Source organism: Notolabrus celidotus, chromosome 7, assembly GCF_009762535.1.
Source record: "Notolabrus celidotus isolate fNotCel1 chromosome 7, fNotCel1.pri, whole genome shotgun sequence".
Taxonomy (NCBI): Eukaryota; Metazoa; Chordata; class Actinopteri; order Labriformes; family Labridae; genus Notolabrus; species Notolabrus celidotus.
The window spans coordinates 11497798-11525465 of record NC_048278.1 but is presented as its reverse complement, the minus strand read 5'-3'; the positions used below and the strand labels follow the sequence as shown (position 1 = coordinate 11525465).

The 27668-nt window shown below is 39.3% G+C and overlaps 2 protein-coding genes across 3 annotated transcripts; both read right to left on the bottom strand.

Moving 5' to 3' along the window:
• Nucleotides 1-56: 56 nt before the first annotated feature.
• On the bottom strand, nucleotides 57-22707 carry dtd1 (D-aminoacyl-tRNA deacylase 1). 2 transcript variants are annotated; one of them, XM_034688212.1, is made up of 6 exons: nucleotides 22572-22707; nucleotides 22102-22192; nucleotides 19440-19675; nucleotides 17222-17319; nucleotides 6838-7002; nucleotides 57-790 (listed from the first exon to the last, which is right to left on the bottom strand). In XM_034688212.1, exons 1-5 carry the CDS (start codon nucleotides 22705-22707, stop codon nucleotides 6847-6849), a joined length of 717 nt encoding a protein of 238 aa, XP_034544103.1. In that variant the 3' UTR covers nucleotides 57-790; nucleotides 6838-6846. The 2 variants fall into 2 exon arrangements, with proteins under 2 accessions (XP_034544103.1, XP_034544104.1); XM_034688213.1 differs by having other exon boundaries at nucleotides 6847-7002.
• A 1711-nt stretch (nucleotides 22708-24418) lies between these two features.
• On the bottom strand, nucleotides 24419-26549 carry LOC117815867 (small integral membrane protein 26-like). The gene is made up of 2 exons (XM_034687846.1): nucleotides 26301-26549; nucleotides 24419-25057 (listed from the first exon to the last, which is right to left on the bottom strand). The coding sequence occupies exons 1-2, from the start codon at nucleotides 26422-26424 to the stop codon at nucleotides 24879-24881; spliced, it is 303 nt and encodes a 100-aa protein (XP_034543737.1). The 5' UTR covers nucleotides 26425-26549; the 3' UTR covers nucleotides 24419-24878.
• Nucleotides 26550-27668: the final 1119 nt, after the last annotated feature.

Below are 27668 nucleotides of genomic sequence, written 5' to 3'. Positions count from 1 at the left end.
AATACAGTTACTATTGACAAGTATCTCATACAAACCCACTTAAAAAAAAAGGAAACTTTCCCTTTTAATGTTTTTTATTGGTATTACTTTATAGCAAAATAAATAGAAATCATTCCTACCTTTTCTACCAAGCTGTTGTTTTTTTCAAAATTTTGTTTGAAGGGCAAACAATGAATTGAATGAGTTTGTATTAATCTGGACATTTAAAGTCAAGTTATTCAGGTATAATAACCTTAAAACTGACAATATATGTTACCATACCACTCATGAGGTGGCACTGATAAATAATTATTGCAAGGCTGTTATATTATCCCTATCCTGATGTTCTTGTGCCTGTGCTGTAAGCCAAGGACTTGAAGCTGAGTGACGCCTCATGGTCAGTGCCATGTCTCTAAGCAGAGATTAAGTGGGAGAGGCTGGGATCTGAAAGAAAAAGACGGACAGATACAGAACCAGATGTAGGTGCAAACATGGAAAGATAGTGAGAAAACCCAGAAACCACACAGTGTAGTGCTGCAGACATCCTTTCCATCCTACTTCTCCTACACCCCCCTCCTTTGCACCCCTGTTCATCAACCTAAGAAAAGTGGGTATGTTAATAAGCTAAACTGATCTGATTTTGAAGGAGAACGCAAAGACACGAGCAAGGTGATGGTGTTTTGCAGCAGGTGGAGAGAGTCCCAATGGTTTCCAAACAGGAAGGAGGAAAGTCCAAGATCAGGTGAGAGTCACTGACAATTCAGGTCTTCCTGAGGAAAGTGTGACCACCGGCATGTCCCTGGTGTAAAATCTGTAATAAAGAACAGAAGCATAAGGATTGGTGCTGGATCTTCACATTTGGATTATCAAGAATGAAAACTGCAAAACTTTGAATAAAAGCTGATCCCATGAACACCGCTTCCCTTTTGAACATTAATCGCTGTTCTAGTTTTCAGTAAAGTGAAGCTTTAGTCTCTTTATATTACGTTCACTCAAATGCCACGCTTCCTATTTACTGATCGCCGCTGCAGCAAGGAAAACACAACAGGAACGCATTGCTTTGGGGGTGTGAAGTTTGGAAGAACATCAAGAAGAGGGTTCTCCTTTGATTTGGAAAATGTGTTTCTGTCCAAGAAAGACAGTTAGACCACAAAAAATCCAGACTTCTTTGTGGCGGGAGGAATAGGGTTAACGATCAGGAGGAGCTAAATAATCGTGACTTGACCCACAGACCCTCAGCACAGCACGAATCAAAGTCAGTCTTCCACAAGTATATCAGAACAGAGGCTAAACAAATTTCCCAGTGACGGACAAGAGAGACAGAGAAGTCTGCTGCTCATGTTAGCTACGTAAATGGAAATAGGTTGAAAAAACAACAAAAACAAATATCTGAAATATCAAGTATGCATTGGAATGTCATAGCAACAGACAAACGGTGAAGTGCTTACACTGTTTCATTTTCAAAGCCTGGGCTACAAATTGAATTCTTATAGTTTTGAAAAATGTTCCTAAATGTATTAAATGCTAAATACAACTAAAGTATGTAAGTAAGTAAGTAAGTAAGTAAGTAAACTTCATTTAGAATAGCACATTTCACAGAGAATCAATATTGACAAGACAATTCAATGTGTAATAAATAAGATAATATTGACAGCGGACAAAATATCAACAAATTACGAAAGATGGTTAAAAGCCATAACAAACAAATGAGTCTTAAGATGTTTTTTTAAAAGTCTTGGTGGAAACAGCACAGCACATTTTGGGCGGAAGATTGTTCCACATAGTTGGAGCCACAAGCTCAAAGGCACGGTCACCTTTAGTTTTCAGCCTAACATGAAGCACAGGAAGCAAACCCTGATCTGAGGATCCCCCTACTGGGGATGGAGCAGGTCGGAGATATATGAGGGTGCTTGACGATGGATAGCTTTATATGTTAATATGAGGATCTTAAACTGTATTCTGAATTGGATTGGCAGCCAATGTAAGGAGAATAGGATGGGGGTGATGTGGGTTGTTTTACTGGACCTGGTTAACAATCTTGAGGCAGTGTTTTGGATTAATTGTAGTCGGTTGAGAGGATTTGTTGAGGCTGATTAAAAGAGAATTGCAATAATCGAGCCGTGAGGAAATATAAGCATGAACCAGCATTTCTAACTGCATGTGTGAAACCATGGATTTAATTTTTGAAATGTTTCTTAGGTGGAAGTAACATGAACGGGTTATTGATTTAATGTGTTGGTCAAAAAGCATTCCATGATCAAAAGTTACACCAAGATTTCTGAGAGATCTTGAGAACCCAAATAGTCAGTATCTAAAGTAGATATAAAGTAGTATACATCATTGTTTTCCTCCGTTCATTATATGGCAATATAGGCTTAATGTTTTCTTATTTCAGCACCACAAGCTGCAAGTCATATGACAATGGGTGTTGATGTAGTGGGACACATTTTGAGCATAATAAAAGGAAAAAAGAAACTGTTTTGTTTTTTTTATCAAACAATTAGAGAAAAAAAAGAAGCAGACGAGAAAAAATCATGTTTGTACATTACTTTCACGTTCAAAGCAAAACTAATTCAGCAGCAAGTACAAAAAGTTTCTGTAATTAGCATTATTTCTGGAGCAAGTAATTGGTCACCAAACTTATAAGCTGCTTCAATTTTCAGCCTGCTTTCATCCTGTTCGTGTGAGAAAGTCATGGGTCAGCAAACCAAAACAACATGCTAATAACTTACTGCAGTGCTATATCTAAGAGTTGCATGTTTCAGATCATACACTGCCATTTGAACCACTAATCACTGAAAAATACTCATGAATGGAAATGAAGGAAAGGCTGCACAACTTTGAACTTTCATAAATATGCAGTATGTTAATATCTTCCTGCTCATTTTGGCCAATACACGCATGTGCACGTATTATTTCCACCTAGTTGCAGAGACCTTCGAGTCTCTCTTCTGGTGGATTGAACTCTCACAGAGCAGAGCAGAGTGGAATACAAACAGTATTTTAAAATGTGCACATTCACCGTGCAAAATAAGGAAAACGACTTCAATCTGGATGAGAAGTTAAACACGCAGAGACTATTTTTGTTGGAGTAAAAAAAGTGCACACTGCCACCAACTGTATCAGAGTGAGAACTGAAGGTGCTTCATCTTTTTAATCTCTTTACAGCCTGCAGAGCAAGTCAAGGTTTTATCTTTTTAGTAGAAGTATTCATTTCAGACCGATCTTATATGTAAAATCCTTCTTCTGTCTTTGCAAAGGGAAATTTGAGATTATTGGAGGAGTTGATCAGCAGTGCTGTCCAAACAAAGAAAGTAACTGTAGGCTGTATTAAAAATAAAAAGGAGCAGCCCTATAAAAAATGTAAGTTAAATCCACTCTCCGGCAGCTCTTTAATAGTTGATTTACAAAAAGATTCAACAGAAACTGACAATACGGACTAGAAGTTGCCAAAAGTAGTTAAATGTGCAGAAGGAAGCACATTATTTAGCTGTTCATCAAATCATAGATGGGAATGAAAAAAGAGAGGATAATTGAGGACTGCCACGACTGACTCATTCTGGGGACAGCACACCAGCGCTCATGCATAAGTCATGTAAAAGCTCACCTCAGGAACACCAATTCTCTCTTTAAAATATGCAGTGAGCAAGCCCCCTTGTCTGACAACTCTCTCAATCCAAATTTCTCTCTTTCACCTCTCAAAACATGGAAGCTGCTGTGTGTGCACTCCTCTCCTGCACACCCAGAGATAACAACAACAAAAAAGAAGACGCAAATAACTCTGTCAACTTCCCTGAATTTTTCTTCCCTGCTTCTTAGTCTTTCTCATTTCCCCCTCTTCCTCCCATCTCCCTCGCTCTGGCTCTCTGTCAGACAAAAAAGACCTTATGTAACGAGGTGATGAAGTCTACATGTCTTGGGGCACATATTTACCCAACATGCATTTCAGGATTACAGCACAGGGCCCCCTGCTGTAGGAAAGACAAGATAGGACAACATGCTTACAAGGTCCCACATGGGATGGGTTATGTTTGCGTGTGCGTGTGTGTGTGTGTGTGTGTGTGTGTTGGACAGACAAAACTGTACCAAACGAGACAAAAATAACATCAGTTTGAATTTTAGATGATAAAACTGGTGTCAAACATGCTTTTATTTGTGTCGCTCAATGTACAAACGTGTCCAAGTGCAGCAGCGAAACAGGAACTATGGCCGCCGTTAGAGTGTAGTTTTAGTGCTTGTTTGACGGCGTATCCATTAACGTGCGTGCCTGCCTCAGAGTTCACACAGGGAGAGGAGCGGTGCCACAGGAGCCAGCAGCAGCCTCAGCAGGGAGAGCAAAAGGGACACGCGGGGAGCTGACTCAATGCCTCCCCATCTTTATTCTTCCACAACTTCTCTGTTTTTGCACCGGTAAACAAATACTGAAGGCAAATAAGAGCAACTTCGACCGCTCCACTCATCTGCTCCCCCCCCGCCCCCACCTCGTCTCTGCAATATGAACCACCGAATGAGAAACAAACAGGTCTGTCTCTCATGAGCGTTGCCGAGTTTCCCCGCAGTGTCAACAACAATAAACAGAGAAGGCAGACAGGAGGAGGAGAAAACAAGAGATGCTGAGGAGAATGTTAACACTCTGTCTCTTTCTTCTTCCTGCTGCACATTGAAAGCTGCCACATTGTTCTTGACACATTACAACGATATAATCAATGTGGGGGAAATATTTTGGAGGCAGGAGTACATGTTAAAAATACAAAATATGGAAAAGTCAAGAGTGGGATCTTGCAAAATGGCACAGCCGTACATTTTCAGAGGACTTGTTCTTTCTCAGGTGTTCTGGTCTCTCAGGGTTTCTGCAAGTTTCAGAGTCAAACTGTCTTTAACCAGGAGAGCTGTGTGGTTGCAGTGCCTGTGTGAGTATTTTATTGTGCTGTGATGTCATTTCTTGATGCTTGATATTCCTAATATATGTACAGCCTTACCTAAAATGTTAAGTGAGTTAATGAAACATAATCAGCTGTGTCATAACACATGAACAGCAATACATTCTTAAAATGCATTGTAAAACAAACACTATAACATATTGACAAAAGCAGTTCTGACAGACAAGAAGCTGGAGCTGATGAAACTGTGAAACCTCTAAAAACATATGCTCTAACAAATCCCCAACTCGCATGAATTGAAGCTTCAACACCAAGCTTTCACAGCCAACAGTGGCAAATATTAACCGGACCTCACCCTGGTAGGTGGTTGTTGTGGTTTTGTCACTGACATGCATCTGAAAAAAATGTCAGTGACAAATCGAAAGATGTATGGAGGCTGTGAGGCTTTGACTCACTTCACTCTTGTGGCAAACCTCAATTGGACTGACGTTCTGAACAGAGTCAGTTTCTCAGTAAAACAGATTCACCATATTTCTATTCATTGTCAGTGAGATGACTGTTTACAATGGTGCTCAGTGTGAACATTAAGAAGAATACTTATAGTAAACATTTTTAGTGACAAAATGAACCCTGATAGTTAATATATGCACAACCTAAAGGCTATATCACTTATGAAAGTTATGATGAAGCCTTTTAGTTGAGGTCAATTCAGACAGGATTATGCAAACAACTCCTGGTGCCAGATTAAGTTTTGTCCTTACAACCATCATGTTTCTACTGCATTTTAAAATGCATGTAGCCTGATATAATGATGTCACGGTGCAATATCCTTATATCCCTTGTATATATCACCTTTCTTACACACTGTTTATAAGAGCTCTGTAATGACTTAATTTCCCTCCCTGGGATAAATAAATATATTTCTGATCCTGATTAATAAGAATAAGATATAATGAATATATACAGAGAAAATTGTGTGTGTGTGTGTGTGTGTGTGTGTGTGTGTGTGTGTGTGTGTGTGTGTGTGTGTGTGTGTGTGTGTGTGTGTGTGTGTGTGTGATACTAAAATACTGTGATGGGTGTCTCCAGTGACACAAACAAACAGAGAGAGTGAGAAAGCGTATCAGTAGCCTCTGTGTTTGCAAGGTAAAATTGCAGTTGTGTCGATTCCTTTCTTTTAAAAGTGCTTGTTTCCTCTGTCAGGCCAAGACTGGTTTTCTAACACGGGACTCCCACCAGATCCGTGTCCGGTCCGTCTCCGATCCACTGCGGACCGGCTCCGTGCTTTCCCAGCAGTCAACACCCACCGGTTTTGAGAACGCAACACGGAGCCGGACCGCCGGACAGCTGGAGTCATTTGACCAAGGTTTTCCCGCAGTAATCACTGAATCAAGCATTATCCTCTCCATCCATGTTGTCTTTATGGTCCTCTGAAAACCTCTGACCTGTTGACTTCAGGCCTGGCTCCGCTCATTATGACTGTTTGTTGTTGTAGTTAAGTTAGAAAACGATCTGGTGAACAGAGTGTTTTATTCTGAAAAATAACCAGATGTTTAAATTTTGTTTTGGTGCCTGACTGTCCCGCTCCATCTGCTCTGTGGTGATTGATGCATCGTGCTCTGGCATCCAGCAAAAATAGAAGTCTTGCATATCTGATCCGTTGCGTTCCGGCATGCCGGATCATAGACGCAGCCGGAACGCTGCAGATCCAGTGGGAGTTTACACATTGACTAGAATAGAAACCTATCAGATCCGTGTCCGGTGCCGTGACGGATCAGAGACGGACCGGACACTGATCTGGTGGAATTTGGCCGCAAGTGTCTGTCAACAATAAAGATAGGGTCTCACAAAAATTGAACTTTTTTTGGTGCTAAGTAAGATCTAAAGCACAATAAAGACATGATTTTTCAATATTTGCAGTTGAATATGTATAATATGTAGGTGTATGTGTTTGTGAACGTCTCCAATGGTCTCTCACCGTGCCTACCTAGGGCTCCCTCTCTGATGACACGTCACCATCAGCTCCACTGCTGGCGTTGGGGTCCTGTCGGGAACGTGGGGCACTTTTCTCCCTGCTCGATTCTGAGGGGCCTTTGGAGCGCGTCTTCTCTTTCCTCTGCTGCTGCTTTTCTTGCTTCGTCAGCTGAGGAAACAGAAAGATATAGGATGTTGTTTAATCTTACATGTGAATTTAACATGTGCATGTATGTTAAAATCAGCTGATACATTTTTTTTTCTGTGGGACAGGTCTTCAATTATTTAGAAAAAAGTTTTGAGAGACAAAGGAGTTACAGATAGAATCCAGACACGAGACTGCAACCTTACATCTAACTTGCCGTTACAATTCGTCTCTCGCAACTCTTTTTGTTTTCCAGGGAACATGTCTGTACACACAGCCCAGCTGTGACTTTTATAAGCTATCTTACCACACTCTGCCTGAATACCGAGTAGCAATCTGACACTGGCCACAGATATGATACCTCTGAAATGCAACACACATACTGTATCTCGATTTGCTTTCGTGGCTTGTTTTGATATCAAAAACCTAAATAGTTATTAGTATAGGAGAACAGAAGAAAGGCTTTAATGTCCTGTTACTATTGATAATGACATTTATTTCAGTCAAGAAAAGCCTCCAAAGTCATTCTGAAGTGGGATGATTTTAATAATTAAAACAAATAAAAACTAGCCCATCTTGTATGGCTCTGGAGGAGAATGGTGGAGTTGAAGGAAAAAGCATCTCTAGATGATTATGTAAGCATCAGCAGGGTTATCTTGGGCTGGGATTTAGAGATATTTCAATACAACAGACAGCCAGCATCTTAAATCGGAGTGGCAGAGTTTGACAGACATTTACTATGACTGTAATGTTTGCCAAACACATTTGACCAAAGATTAATTCAAACATGCATTACATGTAAAATATAAGACTTGTTTGGGCTGATATGACAAAACTCTTCATGATCAGGCACCTTCATATCTTAAAGAGCTCATAGTGCCATATTACCCCTCTAGAACACTACGCTCCCAACATGCAGGCCTGCAGGTCGTACCTAAAGTCTCTAAAAGTAGTATGGGAGGTATAACCTTCATTTATCATTCCTCTCTCCTTTGGAATCATATACCAGTCAGGGTCTGGTAGGCAGACACCCTCTCTACTTTTAAGAGTAGGCTTAAAACTTTCCTTTTTGATAAAGCTTATAGTTAGAGCTGGCACAGGCTTGGACCAGCTCCTAGTTATGCTGCTATAGGCTTAGACTGCCGGGGGAACTGGCACACTGACACACTGGGATCCTATCTCACCCCCTTCCCTCCAACCTCCCATCACTTACTTTAACTCTCCCTGTCCCATAAAAGGTACTAACCAAAGACCTTCATGGAGTCCCTGAGCTCCCTTGTCTCGTAGGTTCCTCTGAGCTGCCGTAGGCATCCTGCTGCTGCTGACGTCCAAGACTCCAGCTGATACAGACATGCGGACTCCAGCGGCAACAGCTACTACTACTCGTCTCATCACTATCACCACTCCCTCTATCTCTTATTCTCCTTTATCCCTCTTTCCAGACCCAACTTGGTCGAGGCAGATGGCTGTCTAACATGAGTCTGTTCCTGCTTGAGGTTTCTGCCTGTTAAAATAAAGTTTTTCCTCGCCGCTGTATCTAGCTAAATACTGCGATGTGCAATGCTCATGGTGGATTAAGGTGTTGTTGGTGTTGGGTCTCTGTTCATAATTTGACAGAGTGGTCTAGACCTGCTCTGTTTCTAAAAGTGTCTTGAGATAACGTTTGTTGTGATTTGGTGCTATACAAATAAAGATTGATCGATCGATTGATTGATTGATTGATTGATTGATTGATTGATTGATTGATTGATAGATATGAGAGTTGAGTGTGTGAGCTCAGCATCGTGTGGCCTCACCCTCATAGTATCCATCCCTGTGGATATGAAAAATAAGCAGGCTAAATGTTTTAATTTCACCTTGAAATGAAATGTTCAATTAAATAAGAATTCCATTCTGCAAGATTTAACAAAAATAAATAGGTAGGCAGATTGTTCCACAAGAGAGGTAGGCAGTGTTGCGGTAATGTAGTTCACAGTTGTATAGTGGTCTGTTCCTCCCCTCACACAGGATGTTTGTCTGACCACAGACACAAACATGCAGAAAAAACTTTAAAGGGACAGGAAAACAAAGTGTGTCAGGGCAGAGCTTAACTTCCTACCACATTGTTGATCGCCTGATGAACACTTCCATTAGTTTTAAATGTTGTCTTGTAATGTGATATAAACTTTGGAACTTAATGCAAAATTGTTACTTCAAACAGAGATCATCGTTGTTCATGATCATTGGTGGATTACAAGATTCTGCTCCTTGTTACTCAACTCTTACACTGAGTTTCACCTGACTGTTGATTAAGTACAAAGTCAACCCTCAATATGTTACTCTGGAAACCTTGTACAGCCTTTGGGTGCCTAAAAAACACGGACATGATTTTAATTTAGATGTCAAAATATTAAAAAGTCACTTACATCTCAGATATGTAGGAGCTGAACAACAAGCATGGCATCTAATCTAGAATCTGCCCCCTAGATATCCCAAATATTCTCACTGCATAACCAACCTTCTTATTATACATTATTCTTTATGCAGTGTTTTAGTCCGTCTGCCAGGATTTAAAAAGACGCTATCAGCCGTGCATTTTTCTTTCAAAGATTTCACAGTATATGCAGCGAGAGCAGAGCAACATGTTGGATATCTAAGAAACCCACCAAGGAAAGGAAAGAGACAAGCTCAAAAAAGACATCTGTACAGGATGAACCCAAAAGTAATCGTGCAATACACTGTGCAATATCCCAGCCACTTTAACATCCTTGTATATATCGCCTTCATTCCCAGCGCTTCTGTACGTAGCTAACTAACTATTCTGCGCTTCTGTATATACTTCATTATTATTTCATTTTACTCTATTTTTATTTGACGTTTATTTTATTTTATTTGTATTTATATCTTATTTTATTCCTTCTTCTATTAATATCTAACTTTCTTAAATATTGTAATAAGAGCTCTGTAATGCCCAAATTGCCCCCCTGTGATAAATAAAGTATTTACGATTCTGATTCTGAAATTAAGTATTTCTGAAGAGTAAGAGACATGCTAAAGTTTGTTGAGACCGTTCATCATTTTACGGTGTTAGCATAACGGTAATATTAGCGACTAAATTAACTAAACCATTGGGCCTAAGTTGTTTGGTTAATTAAAATTAACTCAGACTCACACAATGAGGACTCTTTCTCTGGTGACTCAGACTGGACTCGGACTCGAGACTCAACTCTGACTTGAGGTTTGGTGACTCGACTAGGGTTAGACCGATGATCGGCGCCGATATTTGGCATTTTGACGCATATTGGCATCGGCCTTTTTTAAAAATCTGACGGCCGAAAAGAGAACAAATTTAATACTGGGTTAATTTGGCTCAAAATTCACTAAATCACGTGGCAGAAATGACCCCGTCTGCAGAAACTGTAGCCTAGCTTGTGTTCCATTTCTCCTGCAGTTCCTCATTGCAGGGGCCAAGCTGAGCAGCATCCTTTGTGGCCCATACAACTACCAGCGATTTAAAACTCATACAACCCCACTCCAAAAACACTGAAATATCCCCATAAAACAAAGATAAGTGAAAGATTAACATTTCAGTTATATTGACATTTTGGAAAAGTTTATTTACTGTAGAAAACTTTAGGGAGCTATCTATGTGTTTACGTTTTCATTGAACTTTATAAGATATGCTGCTGAGCCTGGGAGCTCCCTGCACTTTGTGTTAGAATTTTAAAACAAAGATGTCTATTGTCTAAGATTAAAAAAACTTCAATATGTTGCAAATCTGAAAATCTGTTTAATAAACAGGTGCTTAAAGGCATTTAAACAAAGTTAAGTGTTTGTATTATTCCAAATTTTGATGCCAATATTTTCCCTTTTACTACAAATGAATATCGGCTCCAAATATCGGTTATCGGCCTCCTTGACTACTAATAATCGGCATCGGTATCGGCTCTGAAAAAAACTATATCGGTCTATCTCTAGACTCGACTACAACACTGTCTTTACCTGTAACAGACTACGAAGGGAGGAACCTTTTTTGAACTACTTAAAATGGAAAGTCAATGCGGATGATAAACACTTCAGTCCCACCAGATTCAGACTTTGTTGTTATAAGAACCGTTCACCCTCTTTGTGCAAAATGATGGCTGTGTTTAGTGAGTGAAAAGAGCAAAGCAAGTACAACACAGTACACCTCTGTCCACAGCATTATTGCTGGACCACTGTACAACAAGGGCTTAGGACTTGAATTGGACAGGACTTAAACCAACATCATCACACTGACACCATGCTGCAGCATCACACTGAGTTGAGTCTTTGAGAGTTAAAAACTGAATAAATCATACCTCAGAAATTCTTCCTCCTAACTTTAATTGTTAACTTCCAGCTCATGAATATTTCATGTTTTAAAAAATATTTATGACTTGAAAGCAACTTTGAGGGGTTTTTAAATATCAAATAATACCAAGGGTGTGACATTTTTAGCGTGCGAGTCTCTGTTCTTTCCTAACGATGGGTTTTCTTGTAAAATGTATGAAAAATTCAATTTTTGGCTGAACTCTGGCTGAACTGAAACTGGAATCTTATCAGTCAGCTCAGTGGGCTGAAGAGTACACTATGAACATGCTGCATCATGACTAGCAGATCATAATCTTAACAGTCTGTTCAGTAAAAACATCCCTGTATGGATGACAAGTAGTGTTACTTAACACAGAGGAAGAAACACATCAGCGCTGCAGGCCAGAGCTCCGCATCAAAATGGTCTTTGTGGATACAGAACCACTTCTGTTCCCTCCTCATTTGGAGCTATTCTGGGCTGTCATATGATCACTTCAATGAGTCGATTGTTGTGACTGCATGCACAGACTCTGGCACTCCAAAATAGCTCTTCCCAGTGCCACTCAGCACAACTCAGTCACTGCTCCAATCAAATCCACTTCTTTTCTTCCTTTCACAGTCCATAAAATGCCGCAGCGGTTATGATAAAGTAGGTATGCTACCACTTATCTGAAGAGGGCCTGTAAACACAGATGCTGAAAATTTTATGACTGCTGGGTAAATATTTATGAACAAAATGTCATCTTAAAAAATCCAAAGCATTGCGTAACACATTACATTATTCAAAGAGCACAAAAATGCTGTGTTATTCCCATTTGAACCCATTTACTTGCTGTTGTGTCAAACCAGGCTAAGTGTCTTTGTTGAGGATAAAACGAGTGGATGAAACCAGAGAATCCGAGCATTGAAACAAATGAATTGTAATTTTAAACCATGAGTAATCATTTCTCTTTTTTTAAGAACAAAGTTTTCAAACTCAAATCAGACTCAAACCTTGACCTGAAGCCTGATAAAAATCTGACCTAACGTGATCCACATTACATCATTTCTGTGTTTGTTGGTTTCAGCTCAGTGCTCACTCCAACACGCTCAAACAGTCAGGTGAACAAACAGAAAAACCCACAACCGCTCTGCCATTCACCCCCACAGAAAACATCCACACAGGGGTGAGTTTCTTTGCTCTGGATAACACCATTGTTTGCTGGCCGCTTGACCCTGCAGTGGACTAAATCCCTGATTCATGGAAAGAAAGGGACAGTGTCTGTTGGCTGTTGCTTCATTTCTCCGCTGCGCCAAGCTCAGCCCATTGGCCGGCCCTTTATCCCTCATGTTCAGCCTTGGCTTCGGCTCCTCGGCCTCCAGAGCAAAACATCCCAAACAGACAAGATTAAAATTCTGAGGGCCGCTTAATATCCCTCCCTTTGGACAAGCGAGCCAAACCCACCAAGGGGAGAGCAGCCAAAGCCGGCCCTCAGCCAAAGCATAAGGACGTTGGAAAGGATCCATGGAAGTGACCAGAAGTGACTCAAGCAGATGGATGTATGAAGTCTTTTCAAATAGCTGCAGTTAGAGGCTGAGGGAGGTGTATGTCTGCGTCTGAGAGGCTGCAAAGTGTCCGTCTTTAGTTTTTATAGAGTAATATCCATTACTTACCGACTCCTCAAGCTTCTTTTATACTGCTTGCTCATTTGGCTATTAAATAAACAACTGTTTACAAATAGCGGCTTATCTAGAGAAATACACACAAACCAACTTATATACCCACATAAATGAACAAGACTCAATTTTAATACCTTTTTTCCAACTAAAAGTCAGCAGCATCCTATGCACAGTGTAAAAAATGCATAGGTACAATATGAGGTGTTTAACTTAGAGGATGGCACTCAAAGAAGCAAGCAAATGCTAGCTATGTAAGTGACATGAATCAGGCTGAGGGCGCCTCTTCAAAACAGCTCTCTCATGGGGTCATAATCATGCATTTACAGAAATATGAAGCCCATGCGAAAGCGTTAAAAACTGCAGTTCTTTGAGCTTCCGCTTGAGGCTGGCTGCAGAAACACCGGAAACCACAAACACCAATTCAAAAAAGACGATCTTTGCAGCTGTAACAAACATGTTTACAGCCTGGTTCAAAAAACAGCATTGGGTCTACGTAGCTAATTTCTCTATTGACACCATAGACTGTATATAAAAATGGACGTCATCTTGCTCGGCTCAAAGTGAGGCCGCCACAAAAACTGCTCCTCCTAGTGGCTGGCTGCAGTACATGTCAAAAACGTCAAACTTTAAAAAATAAATACACGTCGTACGAGTGTTCCTCACATCCGTTTGCTGTCAAGTCAAGTCAAGCTTTATTTATAAAGCATATTTAAAACAACCTCAGTTGACCAAAGTGCTGTAAAATTCTTAAAATACAATATAATCATACAAAAATATAACAATAAATAAAAAACAATAATAGAACAGTAAGAGCTCAATTTAGGAAATAAAAAGAGTAAAAAAGTAAAAAGCCAAGGATTCTTGTTTAAGACATCTCAATATGAGACAACAAATGACCAGTGGAGGCGAGCTGTGCAAATCCAGGTGAATAGGTCACAGGCAGTGCCTCACAGATATCAAAGTTACCATAGACTGAGCTCAACTATTATACGAGCAGCTAGCAGGGTGGTACGCTCCACATGGTTAAAACAGTTGACACAAAACAGACTGAGCTGCATGTTGTGGCCCCGGCTGAACAAAATGACCGTTGATTACTAGAGTAACCACCTTGAGTTGTGGTTGTGAGCCTGTGCCAACCAGAAAATGTCCAGTTGACCTACATCAAGACGTTATTACTATGTAGCTGTCACCGTTATTGAGACAGAGGATATATTTGAGTGAAGGAAATATTTAAAGAGCAATCGCAGGCCTACATTAGACAGAGAGGTTGCAGCACAATCTTTAACAAGAGGGACAGAGCAAGGAGAAACTGTCCGCTAACTGATAACAGATGGTGTTGTTTTTCTTGGACACATAATCAAATCAAGATAAATAAGGAGAAATAATATTCCCTGAAGGGGTTGGTGATAAGTCATTTTCAGAAGAATGGGACAGACATGTAGTCAGAGTGACTTTGACCTCTGACATCCAAAATCTAATCATTTATTCCTTGAGTACAAGGAAACATTTGTGAAAGAACGCAGAGGAAGATACCTCCAAGCATTCCTCAGATTACTGCTTTGCAAACTGCAAAGGCATGACCATAAACTCTTTCTGATCATAGAACAAATTCCAAATGAAATAAAGTCAGATTAAAGGAAGATATGTGGTTTGGGGCAGAACATACACTGAAGTGATCAGAGGATAGGATGGGCATGCTGGGAGTAGGCCTGGCATTGTTGGGGGTGAGCTCCCTGAAGCTCATGCATTAGGGCTGATGTAACATGCTGTACAGCAGACTGGGCCACTGAATCACACAAGGTTAGAGAAGACGTGCCACTGGCAGACGTCGCTTTTTGTAAGAACTTGATGATTACAGTCTGTGTGTTTAAACTTCTAATACAACATTTACTACCCCTAGTAGTACTTTGTATTTTATCTTCAATACATGATCCATGGGGCTGAGACATAAGAGGGCAGTAGGGATGGAAGGATATACACTCAACCCACGATTCAATTGGAATCCCGATTTTTGGTTCACGATACGAATCACTCACGATTCACTCAGGGTTCTCTAACAAATTACAAGAAAACTGGATTGAACTCAAAATTTAAATAGCTATTTTTTTATTTCAATTCTCAGATATGAAGAGTTGCAATATATATTTTTTCACTTATATTTCTTTGTAAACAAAGTTATCTTTTTTCATTATTAAAGGTGTGTTGTAACTCAAATAAAACCACTGCACATTTTTTTTCAGCACCTTGCAAAAAAACTAAAAATGACCATACAAAATAACATTGTTGGAAAATTTCAGAACAGTTATAGAAAAATGGAAAGTGAACAATTCCTTGTTGTTTTTATTTCTAATTTTCTTTTGCCTACCTATGTTTGTTATTCATTCTATGGTGATCCTACATACTTTAATTCCTGTTTGCCTCTTTCTTTTGGTCTCTATTTTCTTATCCCCCCTCTGACATCACTAATGAACATGATCCCTCTCTCCTGTACTTTTCTTATTGTTGTTTATGTAAACTTTGGTAATTTTGGTTGTGGATCTCTTTGTTGTAAAAAAATTTACATATTTAATAATAATAATAAAAAATGTATCACAAAAAAAAGTCTGACAGGGAGAAATTAAAGGCAGGTTAAGTTTTAGATAATGTACAGTGAGCTGGTTGTCATAGAGAAATAGAATGACACCATAAAACCAGCTGGGATTACAGCTGCATTCCTAACAATGGTCTGTTATCAAGAACTAGCAAACTGTTACTACGAACTGTTGCTACGTAAAGACAAATCAGAATCAAGTTCTTCACACAGCCATGTAATAAAACGTATTACAGAAACATTGGTATTGATGAATGACAAATGCCGATGAGTATCAGTGTTGTAGCTGTGAAATACTACAGAGTTCAATGTTGCCACGAGAAACAGTTGGAGGGAAGTAACAGCAACTTTTGAGCAACACTTGTCTTTTGGTCCATAGACTGTTTAAAAAACTGAGTAGTCTGACTTTAGGGTCCATAATAGATGCATACTTACATAATACACTACATGATTTAATATTTATTGTAGTTCTGAGAACTGCTTTATGAGCTGTACTTTTCCATTTTTGAGTTCTGTTTTTTCACAGCCTGAAAAACACTGTTGACGTAGTTGCACATTTCTAACTTCTCTTTGCAGACATGACTTCCTCATTACTTTTAAATGTTAAACATATGATGTCATTGTGAGTTTTTAAATATAAAATGTGCAAAACCATATAGATCTGAATCCTAACATATCTATAATTATACATATTTGACTATTTTATTCAACATATTTTCATGTTTATCCAACTATTAAATATGAATATCAGAATTTGCATGAAGAACAGTTGAGATCAAATTTGATGAAACAATAAAGAGGGGAGGACAGGAAGTGGTAGAAAAAGTACGACCAGAATTTAGAAATGTTGCTTATGTATAATTCATTTGTCTAACCTAAGTTAAAAAGCAGTCTTGTGTTGCTTGAACAGGAGAGTGACAGAAGAGTAAACATTGACCCCTAATGGTTAAAAAGTAGCAGTGAATTTACTCCTTACAAAGTTAAATAGCACCTCACACTTGAATTTCAAAGAGATATATAGATGCAGCTACTTTTGTTTAAATGAGAACTGAAGTACATTTTGCATTTCCAATATAAATGCATATTGGTGTTACTCTCTGTAAAATAGAGATTATTATTTAACTCATATCCTCACAGAAAAATTCCATGAAGAAGAAATGTGTACTTTACAAGACTTTCCTACACGGGACAGCAGCATTGACACTTTCCCTAAAAGAACAAAGCAGTTTACTAGCTGTTAAAAAAACACTTGATACCCCAGGTTCAACGTACTGTCCCTTTAACTTGTATTACCTTTTCTTATTATATGGATGAATCCTCTTATCTTCCAAATCATATCATTGTCAAACACAGATCTGTGCACTGGGTGTGTACAACATTTCCTCATGTGCATTAAGAAGCCTCTTATTACCAACATTTTACCTTAATGTTTTTACCTTTAACTCTTCTTTTATTGCACTATTGTCTTAAACTCTGCCCAATATTACAAAGTAGTTCAGTGTTACTTGTTCTCTTTGTTTGGAGCAGCACACATCGATCTCTGTGTGTAGTGACAAACCGCAGTAAAGTTCCTTGTTTGGGTTCACGTTCTTTACCGGGAAAGCTGAAAACTTCAGTAAAAAGGAAGCAAGTTGATAATTAGTAAAGACTGTTTTGTCCAAACCTTCATGCTCCATAACTTACCAGTTTGGGGTCAGTGGGACCAGTAGGTGATGACAGTTCGATGGTGACAGGTCCGTCGTTTTGAATGTGGACCTGCATGTAGGCCCCAAACTTCCCGTCTATGAACACAAGACAAAACAGAGACTTTAGAAAGTCTCAAAAGAAAGACCACCTCACCAGATTTCAAGACCAAGAAAAACTGAAGTTTCATCCATACAACACATCAACATCTTCATTTGAACTGACAGTGAACTCAAGGGGATTATGTTTGGCATTGACAGCTGATGTTTCATATGAATGTAGGATAACGTGGAGCCTTAAGGCATTGGGGACAAAAGATGAAGGGACTGTAGGAGGACAGGAAGTTTTAACTTAAATGCTCTCCTTTCTTCCTCTGGGTCCTCTAGATTAATGACACCATCTGCACAATGAAGCCTTGGGCCGCGCTGAAAAATAGCTGCGTCATCATATTTCCTCTCTGGAGGGGGGGACTAATTAGGGAACCTTATGCCTCCCTTGCTGGGACAAGGTGTTCTCCGCACCTGCTCCCCGGTGGGCTGACCTGATTCACTGCCACCGTCACCACCATGGCATCATAGCACCAATAACTACCACCCCCTTAACAGCCACGACCTTATGAATACAGGCAGTTAAATAGCAGGGGGACCGGGCGCTGATCCAAATGTATAAGTGAGTGGCTTTAACGGTGACCCTCGATATTTCAGTTTTTAATGAGCTGGAAAACACAGAACTGTAAACAAACTAGTGTTCTTTAACCATGTTGTTCACCGATCTCCTGGGACTTCACTGAACTGGCCTCTTGTTTTGAACCCCACAATCTTCACACTGAACCTTCAAATTATTTTGTGCTCTAACGGTTCTACAAAATCCATTATACTACCAGGTATGAGCAACACATTCCGGCTTTTCAATAGAGCTAGGGATGGCACTAACATGTATATGAATATCTTAGAAAAAATTTCAACTGATCTGATCAGTAGCTCAGTTCACAACCCTCAAATCCCTGCCAAAAAGTGACAGAGAGACGTGGTCTGTTACCAGTTTAATTACTAAGTCTGCTCGTTTTGAAGAAAAGTAGACAACTCTTGGTTGAAATGCACCTCCCAGGAACTCCTTCTGTGTTTCAACCACTGTGGAAAGTCCGCAAACACAGACACGTTCAGCTGAAGGTTTCCAGTTTACAGGGTCACTTTTAAAACCATAACACCTGGAGAGACACATTCGAGCGGGCTTAGAGAAGACTACTGTTACAAGCTGTGGACGGCGGGTGGAATAAAAACACTGTGGTTAATCTACCAATCAGAAACGTTCAACATTGCAGGCCCTGCCCCCTGAAAGTCCCAGGATCTTTGAAAAGTACTACCCCCCAAGCAGGCACTTTTCCTGGGGGAGATTAAATACACCTTAACTAAATTTAGACCCTGGTTCCTCCAGTGGAAACGCACGTAGCTCAGGGGAAAAGTCCCTAGTTCCAGGGTTAAGTTCCTGCGGTCAAAAAAAAAACTATAGGTGTGGATAATTTAGCATCCACTAAAAAAACTTTAAGGCTAATCAATATGAAGGACTCCTACCCTCCAAAAAAAAAGAAGTAAGAAGCAGCTCAGCTGGCAGCCCATTCTGAGTCCAGTGAACAATAGTGTGTGTAAACAAACATTTCAAATATGAAACTGTTTATTAAAGTTACAATAAAAGGAGCAATGTAAAGAGTGGGAGTTTTTAATCAGTGAATATGTCCTAATCTACTTTGAGTAATGTGTTAATTTACAAAGAAACAGTTGCACTACATCTAATTTTGCAAAGTTCTTTGACTTTCAATTGAAGTGGGAAACCACTAGCAACACAATACCAGCTTTGTTTTGGAGAAAATGACACCTTTTCATAATTTGGCTTCCACTAAACACCTTGTGAACGATGCACACTGGAAAGTAATTGTGAGATCCAGCTTGTAAATTTTACTACCTGCCATGCAGCTCTCCTCTGTGTACGTCAACGCGGCTTAAATGCTTAGATGCAGGGATAAAACTTACATAAAGAGGACCAAATCAGAGTCTTTCAGACAGGTGATTTCAGTAGTTCTTTTATAGGGCAGTCCTCCTCACACAACAGTAGAAATGTGATGTTTTATAAGCTCTCTTCAAAGGCCCAACAGCAGCAGAAATACACTCTGTAGAACTGTAAAGGGAGACAGTAAAAAGCGTTATGTCATCAGTTCACCCACCTTTAATGAGCTCTGGCTTGTAGGAACTCCTCATGTTCTCCAGGATGCTGTTGTAAAAGGACTGGGCCAACTCTGCAGGCATGGCTGAGTGGAAATCTGGCTTGTTGCCTTTCAGTATGCACTGCAGTGTGAACTGGCTCACACACAGCACCTCAAAGTCTCTATCCATGACACTTTTACTCCACGCTCGCCCGTTCTCGTCCTCAAACAGACGCAGGTTCAGGATCTTCCGTACTCTGAAAATACACGAGGAAAATCGTTATTAAAGAGCACCAAAAAAGTGTCAATCACTCTGGTCTGTATTGGCAGAGGAGTTATTGCCTTAAGCTAAAAGGGACCACACGGAACTTTTGTATGTTTACGCCAGTGGAGTTTCACATTTTTGAGGCATAACACAAGTTTTAAAGGCAAGTACAAGCTGCTACTCATGGCAGGGCATGAAAGAGAACATAACTGAGATGTCTGATCCATCACGACAGTAGCTTAGCGTGTCTGTATTGTTGCAGAGTGATATTATAGTTGTGTGCTTATGCAATATTGCTGTGATTGTTTAACCCTTAAACTACAAATCAAGTATACTTAATATCTGTGCCGGTCATTTATTGTTCTCATTAAACCGTGTTCAATATTTGAATTCAAATCTCCTTTTGTTCTGGACACTCTTTTGTTAACAATCAAACTTTTGAGTATTGAACATCAATCGATATACTTTTCACTTAAACATCTCAAACATAAGACAACTCTGATGTTAGCATTTGGAATGGGTGCTGCTGAGAAGTTTGCCTGATACATATGTAAAGGGTAATCCTGTTGGGCCCTGTTTTAGGGTTGAAATCACTTAAAAGCACAAAAAGTTTTAGTAGAGCTTCAGTATATTGATATCTTCAAGCAAATCCAGTGCACCCTATGTGTCCACAAGTGCGTATTTTTGCCTAAAACAAGCCCTAAATGTTATTCTTTGGGTCTGACAACATAACTTAAAGGAATCCCACAGAGATGGGCCTTTTGAAGGTACTCACTTTTAGAACATCTAGATAAATAGCATATTCATTGCTTCCCTCAGACTCAATCATCAAACACAGTCAGCTTCTCTTGCAGATCAAGACCACTGATCTAATAACTACAGCCTCAATGAGTGAGGATGAATCAGCTAGTTTTTATGGGGTATTGTGTGACTTTGAATTTACATGGTGAGTCACAATCCCTACTTAATATTTTTGTAACAAACAATAGAACAGAACGAAGCAAACGTGTGGTGGCTTTGAGGAGTGCAATGTGATGCCTGTAATTCCCATGCTTTTATCTCTGTGGGGATCATTTGTGCAAAGTTCTGTACTCTTGGAATAACATCAGAGGTATGAACAGGTAGTTGTAGGTGACAGTCTTTGATCAGGTGCATTTGCCCCACAATCTACACCAAGGGTGTCAAACATGCGGCCTGTGGGCCAAAACCAGCCCGCTAGAGGTTCCATCCGGCCCGCGGAACGAATTTTGCAAGGTGAAAAAATTACAGAGAAGACATTAACTGCAATTTTTTAATAAAAGTAACTACTATTTCAAATTTGTCCTCTAAGGGACAATCATAGTGCTGACGGAGCACACCTGAACTGCGCTTTATTTTCTGGACTTTTGTTCTCAAAGTGAGAAAATAGATTACTTTCCGTTTGCATAATCCGGTTCAGATTCATAAAGACTTTTCAGAATCAGAATCAGAATCAGCTTTATTGGCCAGGTATGCTTGAACACACAAGGAATTTGACTTAGGTAAACTGTGCTCTCTTTGTACAAGGCATAAGAATAAGACCTAGAATTAAAAATAATAACAATAACATCAGCTATAAATACAAAAGAACAACAAATAGGCATAAGAAGATGATCCACTAACTACTAACACTAGCACTACACCCCTACATACAACACTGTCCAGCAAGCAAACTGTTCATGCTGGAGTTGAGGGGTCTATAATAGTCAACTTTACCTTCTTCATTATTATAATCTCTGTTCTTTTGCAGTAAACATTACACTGTGTGTCAGGTGAATGGGAAACCTGTGTGTTTGGTGTGTTCACAGCAGGTGTCAGTGCTTAAAGAGTAAAATATTCAGCACCACTTTGAGACTCATCATGGCAAAAAATACAACAGCTGTTTTTGTAAAAAATATAGTACATTAAAAGTGAACATTTTCAGAATGTACTTGTACTTTTTTGCTCTAAAACAAAGAGAAAAATGTAGAGTTGTCATTATTTATAGGTTATTATGTTATGATCTTACTGGTCCGGCCCACTTCAGATCAACATGGGCTGTATATGGCCCCTGAACTGAAATGAGTATGATGCCCCTGATCTACAATGAAGCCACATCAGTTTGTCACACAGAATAAAAGAAGTCTAAAAATAGTAAAATGACCTTAACTTGATATTTTCAAAGTTAAAAATAAACTTTTGAGTGCTCTCTGGGAGACAAATTATGAAATGGGGACACTATTTATAGCATTCCTTCCTGAAATTATGTCACAAGCATTAACAAAACCTCACTCTTGAAAAAAGCTTAAAGTACTACGTGGGTAAATTCAGATTTGTCAGCGTGGTCGTGAACGCAACACAATGTACTTCTCTGACTATATGTTCAAATGCAGCGAGGATCCCTCCTACACACACACTCACAAGTAGTCAGCATCCTTCTGTGTGTCTTCCACTGATATACCCAGAAGCACACACAGTCCTCGTCCTATTGCGCTCACTTGTTCTTCTCCCACTGCAGAAGAAATAGGAAACAGATGAAAAGTTAGTGTTCCAGTAACAGAGTAACTCAGAGGTAAAGAGCTCAAATTGACAGGGGACAAACTGAATGAAATCAGTCAACAGCGAGGGCTGGAACTCAATAGCAATCAGGGGATACACATGATCTGCGAACCCAGCATGTCTCCTCCAAGCTGGGTTAAACAGTGAGCAGAGTTCTGTTTGGGCTCCATTCAGAGACACGCCTGAGAGTGCTACAGCTAACCCTGCTATGTTAGCTAAACTGCATGGTCAGCGCCGTTAATGAATGAAACCTGAAGCTGTCAGCCTCGGTGTAACGACTTAATAGAGGTGTCAAAGAAAAGCAGTCTCGCTAAGTTTACACAGCCGCTTACCTGTCACGGTGGCTTTGGTGACCCTCTGAATTATCGCCTTCATTGTTTTTGTTGTGTTGGGCGCACGCTCTCTCAACTTCCGAGGGCTCGAGGCGTGGACAGGATGTTGTCGCCCTCTAGCGGCTGAAAGACACATTACATTTGCTTCTTCTGGTGTATTTTAATCTGGCGTTTCGACAACCAGCTGGCATACGCCTTACCGCCACCTATTGGACTGAAGTAGTGTTATAAGGCTGTTCTTCATCTGCTGCCACACTACCTCTGAGTCCTTATCACACAGAAAAGTGCTGGACAGTACTCACTGCGTTCCCAGGACTTTTTAATGCTTTCTGTCCCAAAAGCTCATACAGAAACTGGGAGAAGGGCTTTTAGGTATTCTGCAACCCCAGCCTGGCATTTACTGCAGAATGGCTTGAAACTCAAGGAGCTGAATGTTTTTAAGATAAGATAAGATATTACTTTTTTTATTGATCCCCCGGGGGAGGGATTCAGTTGTTGCAGCAACCCAGACATAAGAACAATGAAGAAAAAAAAGTTCCAATTAGTAAAATAAAATAAGTAAAAATAAAAAAAGATAAATAAAGATATAATACAATTTAGATATATACAATGTTACAGGTGGAATTAGATAAATACGAATGTTACAAATGGATTAAATAGTAGATCTAAAATCAAAGACTTTGAAGCAGAATCTTTAAAATGTCTGTGTTTTTAGTGTCTTGCTACAACTGCCTTCTAGGTAACAGATCTTTTTGCGACAAACATTGTGCTTGTAAAGTGTACTTCCGTTCTCTGTGTGTCTATGTCTGTAACTTGTGTTTGTTTTTTTTGCTGCTGAATGTCTTGGTCGGTCTCCCTTGGAAAAGAGATCTTTGATCTCAATGGGACCAACCTGGTTAAATAAAGGTTAAATAAAATAAACATAAAATAAAGTATACAATAGCCATCGAGTACCCGCAGTTAAAAAATATTAACATTTCTAAAAATAATATTTCAAAAAAATATATCTTTAATTGGAGCATACAAATACAGATCATTGTATGTTATTTGGCAGAGGTACCATAAGTCACAAATCCCTTTCATTACAGGAATAGATATCTTCAGGACAGACTTTTAAGACTCTATGTTCTGCATCTTCAATCAAGAATCAAGAAATCTTTAATGCCAAGTGACCTTGCACACACAAGGAATTTGACATGGTTAATGGAACACTGGTACTTAACAGCAAGACAGTAAGGACAATAAATATAGAAACCTAAAAACTAACCTTAGAAAATCTAAAAAAAATAAAAATACTATCTGTACAAAGAAAGGGATAGAAGTACTTTTAAGATATAAATAAATGAATTAGCCTACACCAGAGTGCACATTGCACACATAGTGGATGAATATAATAATAAAATATGTTATAGAATGAATTACAATATTGCACATGGTTGTGGAGATATTGCACTGGAAATCAAAGTATTGCACATTTATGTGATGTATCACAGGAGTCTTTAGTGGTTTACAGTGTGATTGTTCATGAGGGATACGGCCTGAGGGAAGAAGCTGCTCCGGTGCCGGGATGTTCTGGTGCTCAGAGCTCTGAAGCGCCAGCTGCAGGGCAGCAGGTCAAAGAGGTGGTGACCCGGGTGAGAGGGGTCTGTGAGGATTTTGCCTGCCCTTTTCCTCATCCTGGAGGAGTACAGGTTCTGTAGGGAGGACAGGGGGGGGGGGGAGCGATGATCCTCTCTGCAGTCCTCTTAACAACAGATGAAACAACAGCAAACTTACTATATCAGTGTTGAAGATCGAATCGTGTTGATGATGCAATAATAAATTATTCATGATTAAAAAAAAGCCAGTTGGATACAGTATTAACTTTATTCACCAAATGATAACTTAATTAATCTTGAATATTCTCAATTAATTGATTGATGATTGAAACAATCATCTGACTCTATAGTACAAGCTGAAGTCAACAAACTGGCAGCAGTGAAATGCTATGTCCACAATGTAAGTGAAAATTGGAAAATCCTCCAAATGTAACATCAGTTCATATAAACATTTGTGGTTGTGGCAACTTTGTATTGTGGACAATAGCCTGCATTAAACATGACAGGATCCTTACTTAGAATGACGACAGTATTACATACTTCTGACATTCAAACATTGGCAGCTCCCTCGGGACCAGACAGGAGATAGCAGCATGGAATATCATTTACAAGTCATTAGAGTGTCCTCACACAATGTTAAAAATGCATAGTGCATCATGGAGCCTTCAACTTCACAAGTCCATAGTGTACATCAGCAGGACTGATGCAACTATTTGCTATCATCATCTCCAGTCTTGGGACCACTGGTGAAGGACTTGATGAAGTTAGAGATCCTGATGTGGTATGGGACAAAGTCCTTCTTGTAATAGATGACTGTTTTGCTGTGAGCTGTCTCGTGGACGACTCGTTCTAGATTTTCTGGCACTTCTTCGTCTTCAGTTTTCACTTCTGTGGAGAAGAGAAATAAAACAAATTATTAAGTTGTTTGGTGATGGTTGATTTCAAACTGAGCAACAAAAAGGTAGCACTGATCTAAAGGATGTGACTTGTAGATACTGAGAGAGATGAGATCCTAAAGAACACAGCTTTACCAAAGCAGAGTTATTCACAAACAAGCTAAAATTCTGTATTCAAAATTGTGTCTAAAGTAAAGTTACATAAATATTGTCAGAAACATTGAGTATCAAACACATATTTGATCATCTTCTACACAGCTCATAGCAAAATAACACACCACCAGTGATTGTTTTAATCTAATTTGCATAACAGCTTCTTGTCCCAGTCTTTGTATTACATGCCTGATTTTCTTAAACATAACTTGTTCAAAACTCTTTCTGCCATATTAACTGTTCATAATCTGTGTGTACATGATTGTTTACAGTGCAAATGTACTTTGCATGCTGGCCTTGTAGTATCACCATACAGCTGAATGTAATGTCAAACAGGCAAGTAGATAGTTATTAAAATGATTAAACCCTGTGTCATTTCACTGTGTTTTGCAGTAGCTAGTAACTAAGACTACATTCATAGATATAGATTCTACCATTTAAATTGAATGTAATTTTTTTTTTAAGTAAAATGTAATACAAATTTTGTGTGGCTAGCTTCCGTTTTAGGACGCAAAAGAAGATTATTTTATTTGACCACTGCTTCCATTCTGAAAGCTCATGCAAGGAGTTTTTAGTTATTTATTAAACAGATTGGAATCAATTATCCATTTGGGACATGATTTCTCTAGTAGCAGGTTACAATTAAAAAAAGGGACAATGTTCTTCTGTAAGAGGAATCTGAACCGTTTTTAATTCTTGTCCAAAGAGTAGAGGAGAAATACATATTCGCTGCTGGGTGTCAGTCCATGTTGATAAACAAGGGGAAATATAAGGTTCAATATTAGACTGGGAGAATATTAATGCACCTTTTTGGGAGACAATAATTCAGAATAGTATAAGGAGATCTTCTGAATTAGAGGTGTATTAAAGTGCTTATTCTTAAATAAGTATGTATGTGGAGAAAAGCAGTGTTGAATGAGCCAGGCTAAGATCATTTGTCTCTTGTCTTTTGAGCTGATGGAACATGTGATTTTACCACTACTGTAGATACAGCATCAAAGTGAAACAACCGAGTTTAGAGAATAAGTCATCTGTAATAAAGTTCCATACTGATGCAAGTGTACAGTGTTTTTCTCTCTCACCTGGCACGTCCTCGAGCCGTCCTGAGTATTTTAAGAACCCGTATGAACCGATCATGGTCCACACACCGACGGCGTAAAGAGCAGACGCTCTCACATTCCACTTCATCATATCTTGAATCCCCATGGCTGCTGTCTGCTCCTCTAAACGGGTTAGTTTATCAATGATACAAAAATGTTCCAGTGTCGAGGGCTTCCTAGTTCATCCAGGGCGCCGCCATGACAGTCAACCCGGAAGTACACCGATACTGACAAAACACTTCCGGGACGTGTTTTTAAATGGAATAATTTCTCAAAGCATAATAATTTTTATTTTCTAGCAGTGCAGGGGGGTATTAAGTGTGTTGAATTCATTTATTTTTGAAGATTCAAGAAGGGTTTAGAGATTAAAAAAAAAAAAAGTTTGCCTAGGAAAGTATTTTTTTTAATGTCAAAATAAAAAATTGTAAGTCACAACATAATTTACACATTTGTTATTCTTCTTATAATTACAAATATCATTATTGAGGGAAAAATAATAACAAATGTTAGTAACTGAGATCCAACTAAAATGTTGTTGTTATATTACATTCAAAAATTAAATGACTTAGTCTCTCTTCAACATTTCACCAACAAACACAAGCTATATCCACATCCACCGACCTGGAGATTGTAGCGTTAACAAAGGCCATGTTCTTTTCCTGTTTATCTCTTCCAAAAGAATACATTTGTATTCACAGTAGGCTTATTCTCCTCTCCTCTCTCTGCTTGCTCACCCATCTGTTCCAGCTGCATTATCTGGGGCTGTCATTGGTTAATCAGCTGTGGCATTTGTAGTCTCTTCATCACAGCACAGTGGCACACCCTCACTGTCAGCATATCACTTTTCTTCTCTATTTTTAAAGATGATTATTTCTCTGACTCTAGTTACTTCATACTGTCGATTCATGCATGCCCCTCTACTTCCCCATCTCCACCTGGTCTCTGCAGAATCATCAGTCTTCATCCATCATTCATCCAGTCCTAGCGTATAATAAGCCACCACCACCAGTGTAAGGACTTCATGGGGGATATCCTGCGGCTGCTCAGATTAGACCCTATGAACACAAAATCTCCCCATAAAGTCCATATACCAAAGATCTTCTGTTAAGTTTAATTATTTCAATATTTGGTTTGATAAATATCATTTCACACTTTTTCTTGTCTCTCCTGATTGAAATGTAATACTTAAAGACCTCCCGCTATATTGATAGAACTGCCTTCTGAAGCTTGTGAGTTTTATTTTTCCAGATTGCAGTACTTGCTGTGGAATCCTTATAAAAAAGAGAAATGGATAAATAAACAAAAAGAGGGATGCCGTCAGCCTTAAAAGAGCTCTGCTGTCATGTAATG